This window comes from Leptosomus discolor, chromosome 1 (genome assembly GCF_034619465.1).
Source record: "Leptosomus discolor isolate bLepDis1 chromosome 1, bLepDis1.hap2, whole genome shotgun sequence".
NCBI lineage: Eukaryota > Metazoa > Chordata > Aves > Leptosomiformes > Leptosomidae > Leptosomus > Leptosomus discolor.
The window spans coordinates 98,503,290-98,507,718 of NC_141391.1; the positions used below are offsets into that span (position 1 = coordinate 98,503,290).

At 44.4% G+C, this 4,429-nt stretch overlaps 1 protein-coding gene across 1 annotated transcript; it reads left to right on the forward strand.

Annotated features, from left to right (window-relative positions):
• Nucleotides 1–257: 257 nt before the first annotated feature.
• LOC104352498 (uncharacterized) lies at nucleotides 258–3,359 on the forward strand. Its single transcript, XM_009958852.2, has 3 exons — nucleotides 258–435; nucleotides 1,425–1,571; nucleotides 3,151–3,359. Exons 1-3 carry the CDS (start codon nucleotides 258–260, stop codon nucleotides 3,357–3,359), a joined length of 534 nt encoding a protein of 177 aa, XP_009957154.2.
• The last annotated feature ends 1,070 nt before the right edge of the window (nucleotides 3,360–4,429 follow it).

Consider the following 4,429-nt stretch of genomic DNA (forward strand, 5'->3'; position numbering starts at 1 on the left):
TATACATGCATATTTTTCAGTGTTCGTTTAAAACCACCTGGAGATCTGAAATACTCTAATGGCAATGAAATCAGCTGGGGCTGCCAGAGGCACCCGGCAGTGTCCTTTTAATAGATTGTGGGATCACGTAATAGATAAATGATCAATATCTCATGGGAGCCTAGAAACTTATCTCAGGGATATCAAAATATGCATGGCAACATATCTGAATTAAACAAAAGAAAACCCAACCTCTGGGTGAAGCATCAGTTGGAACAATGTTATCAGACCTCACCAGGCAAACACAAGGAGCATATAAAACGAGCTGCTCCCAGGGAGAGCAGCACCTTTCCTCCACCCGCCTTCCAAGAACAATGGATCTCAAAGTGGTCTGTGTGCTCTCCGTCATCCTCGTCATAGCCCTCAGCACCTTAGCAGAGGGAAGAACATCACCAAGTAAGTACATTCATCTTCTGTTGCCTTCACAGGTATGTATGCAGGCCTGATCCTACTGACTGTAACTGCAGCAAGAGCATGTCTCCAGTTTATGTATCAGACAGTGAATGTCTTGCTCTGGTACTATTACCAAAGCTAGAGTCTACTTCTTAATTTTTTTCAGAAAAATCTATGGCAAAATAAAAGAGATTGTAGGTGAACTCCTGTGTTGGTGGAATAACCAGGAACCTGCTGCGAAGGCAGAGGGACAGACATGCCCAGGAGCTCGTTAGAACAGGACAAGGACTGGAACAGGAGCTAGCTTTGTCTAAACAGTCTTCTAACATTTATTTTATGCTGCTTTGCCATGTGCATACAATTTCAAAGGAGTCTATCTGCCTCCTCAATAGAAGACAAGTCATTTGGACAACTTAAGAAGTGGAAAGCAAGTAAGTCAATGACAGACACCTAGGGACATCTCAGAATTTCTTGGTTGCAGATGATTGTGCAGTAGACTTAAATGTTAAAAGCATAGCCGCAGCTATTTGCACGTAACCATGTTTTTATAGTCACCTAATGAGAATGCAAAGATTTTGTATCTTTACACCTGTTTGAATATCCACTGGACCTGTAACTCTTTCTTTCTTCACATGAGATGGGCAAAACAACAAACAGTTACTAGCATGACATTTGAAGTTATGGGGTTTTACCATTTGATGTGGTCTATTTGAAGTCCACAGACCCCACTGTGCTGGGCTGGCTCGGCTGCAAGTGAGACCACAGATTCTCAAAGGGTGGAGAACAACCCTCACTGAAATCAGTGGGAGTTTAAAAGCAGCTTTTAAACCGCACAAGTTCTGGTCTTAGCAAGCGACAGAAGAAGTACGCTTGGCAAAGATGGACAGAGTCTAGGGAAAGATCATTGTTCCCAACGGTCATCTGATAAATGCACCTCCGCTAACAAGTGTGCAAACTGACACCCAGTAACTCACTACTTCTGTCCTGAACAGCAAAATGCCAGTGTAAAGTGGCCCCCAGGGAGCGGAGAAACTGCGGCTACCCGGGAATCTCAGAAGTGGAGTGCGCGAAAGCTGGATGCTGCTTCAACGATTCAGTCTTTGGCTTTCCCTGGTGCTTTGCTCCTAAAGAAAAGAAAGGTAATATCTCTACCAGAAACACTGATTGACCTAGTGTTTGATTATGCAGAAATGTGTACAAGGGGAAGCAGCTCAGCTTTTCTTCTTAGGCCAACAAAGTGAGCACAAACCTCTCCTAGATGACCACTGGTAGTAAAATGAAAAGTCAAACCTTGCTTACCCATCAGTCTTTTATCTCATCCTCTTCACACAAGGTATTTCCTCTTCCTTCAGGCTTCTAGTTATCAAACAACCTGTGCTGATTATTTAAAAACATTTCACTGCTGGTTGTGGTCTGGTTAATCAGTGGAGCAAGGGATCCTCAGCAGTTTAAATGGGTTTTCTATGTGACTCAGGAGGACTTCAGCACCACATGTCGAAGAAATCAGAAAGTTCCAAGTAGATGAGCCCATCTGTGGTCGTTTGACACCTGTACGAGAAACAACAGACATGCTGTAACTTCTAGTAGGCTTTCTGCTTTTTTTCTCAAGCCTGTTTTGATAATTGCTACTTCTTTCCTGTTTCCCAGCATAATTCCACTCGGTGGTTCTCATTTTCTCTCCCATTTTCGCTCTCAGTCTTCATCCAATGAAACCTCCAGAATATTCTCAGGAGAAATCCTTTTCTCCATTAGTCTTCCTTCTAAAGCTTCTAAACTCCCGCTTCCATTTTTTGCCTTTGTTTTCTCAGATTGGGTAAGAACTGCTCTCCCAGCCCTTCAAGGACTGGGTGTGTATTGTGGGTAACTCCTGACCATAAGCTACATTGGCTGGGCTGATTGCACAGCTCCTTCTTAGGAGAACTTGAGGGCAATCTCCGCAGTTGCACAAGTGAAATGAGAGGGTGCAAAGGCAACGTTACCCAGTAAAAGAACTTGATATAAATCAAGAATAGTCAACAGGGCTCAGAATTGTTAGAGGAAAAAATAATTTTGCTTTTGAACACTGTTTGCATTTCATGAATGTCTTGAAAAACAAATAGCAGCAGCTTACAATGTAATTTTCATAGAATTGCTTTTCTGAACAGAACTATTTCAGGAGAGGAAAACTGAATTATTTGGGCTGGGTGGTATAACCTCTTTGCCTGTGATTTTACTTTAAATTGCCTGGATGAGCTGTGATTTCCTCCTAGATGACCTACCTCCTTTCCGTAACTCAAGTTGGTGGGCAGAGAAGGCTGTGTTTTCCTCTCCTGGCATCAGCCAGGCTGCTTCGGGGTTAACATTGGATCAGGTCATGAATATACCCTGGTCCCAGCCGAGGCCAGTGTCTGTGGTGCCGCTTTTCACTTCATTGCTGGATCTAGGAAAGTTAAAGCTGGGTCACTGCTTACCAGACACTTCTAGGAGTGAATTTTGCCCCTGCTTGTCTCTGGGCACAGCAGCAATTCCTCACCCCTTGGTACTTAGTTTTGCCTACGAGGCATGGTAAGGATTTTGGTGAACCTGCTGCCTGAAATTGGTATGGAGAAGGTCATCAAGGCTGTCATGTCTGCTCACTGACTTCACCTTCATGGCCTGCCTTTCATTTGCGAATTATGCCTCCAGGTAAAGCATAAAGTAACACGGCCTCCTTCCTTCCTTCATTTTTGCTTTACACAGTTAGGAAAGTATGTCCCACTGATCCTAGCACCAGGATAAACTGCGGCTTCCCCGGCATCACGGCTCAGCAGTGCGAAAGTAAGGGGTGCTGCTTCAAGGCACATCCCGCTGGTGTCCCCTGGTGCTTCTACCACCGCACAGTGGAACAAGGTAACGTCCTGCACGAGGCATCGTCCTCTGTGTCCCTGTGGATGCACCACGGCTCCTGACAGGGTCAATGCTGTGCTGGGGATTGGTGTGCTGTGCCAGCCCGATGTGGTGGGAGGCCATGCTCGAGGGAGTGAGCAGGATGTGGTCTCCCCACCTTCCTGGTGTGGGTGCAGAGCTTCCTCACCCAGGGCGTGAGTTGGGAAGAGGTGGCTAAACACTAAAAAGACCAGCTTCTTGCACAGAGGGGTGCGTGTTGACGATGCATCTGAGCCAGGGACTTGTGGGCAATGTGGCTGCACAGGTAGTTGGGGCGCAGGTGTGAGCTCAACGTCTCAGCTAATGCGATGGTAGAGGTGCGGCTACCAAGCTCACACCTATTTTATCACAAGAGATAAAAGGCTTTGTTTTAGAAAAGTGGAATGAAACTTACAGAAATTTCTGATCCCCTACTTCCACTTTTTTAATTAGGATTGACCTTTCAGCATACATAACACAGATAACCAATAGCCTCAGCCAATTCCAACCACCCAACAGCGTATTTTGTACTGGAAACAATTCACTATAATTTGGTTTTACTGATCTCAATCATAGTTAGAAAATACATGTACAGATGGGGGGCGGAGGGGAAACAATTGCTAAAAAATTGCTTTTTTGGTGTCCTGCATCTAGGTAAAACACTTCCTAGCATCTTGTTTAATTTGCAGAGAAAACATGTCCCTTAATCTGCTTCTCTTTACCTCTCCAGCTTGTTAAAGAAGAAACTTCCATCAGAACCTTGAGATCTTTGGACCTACTCCAATGGGAAACAAGAGCCAGAGGTCCAACTCAGACCTTATAATTTGCTATGACTTCTAGTTCATTTTTACCTTGGATTGACTCATTTCTGATTAAAAGTTACTTGCAGCATTTATTCTTTCAGTAGGCTAGTACCGTGCAGGCTTTCACTGTAATAAAAGAGTTGACACAATTTGTGAGTTCTCCACTGTCCTTATTTTAAAGCTGTCTTTGTTTTAAAGCTGTGTATTTCTCTGTTTCCCAGGAAATCCAGCATCTTAGCAACCTGCTGATGGCAGAGTAATCACTAACGCTTCCAAAAGGAACATGGCACTCAGCTTTCTGTGTTAGTTAC

What these genes read in the sequence shown, in the direction of transcription:
- LOC104352498 (XM_009958852.2), top strand. Translation starts at nt 258, where the DNA reads ATGTTATCAGACCTCACCAGGCAAACACAAGGAGCATATAAAACGAGC. An exon ending in AGAGGGAAGAACATCACCAA is followed by an intron (nt 436 to 1,424) that starts GTAAGTACATTC and finishes TGTCCTGAACAG; the next exon opens with CAAAATGCCAGTGTAAAGTG. An exon ending in TGCTCCTAAAGAAAAGAAAG is followed by an intron (nt 1,572 to 3,150) that starts GTAATATCTCTA and finishes TGCTTTACACAG; the next exon opens with TTAGGAAAGTATGTCCCACT.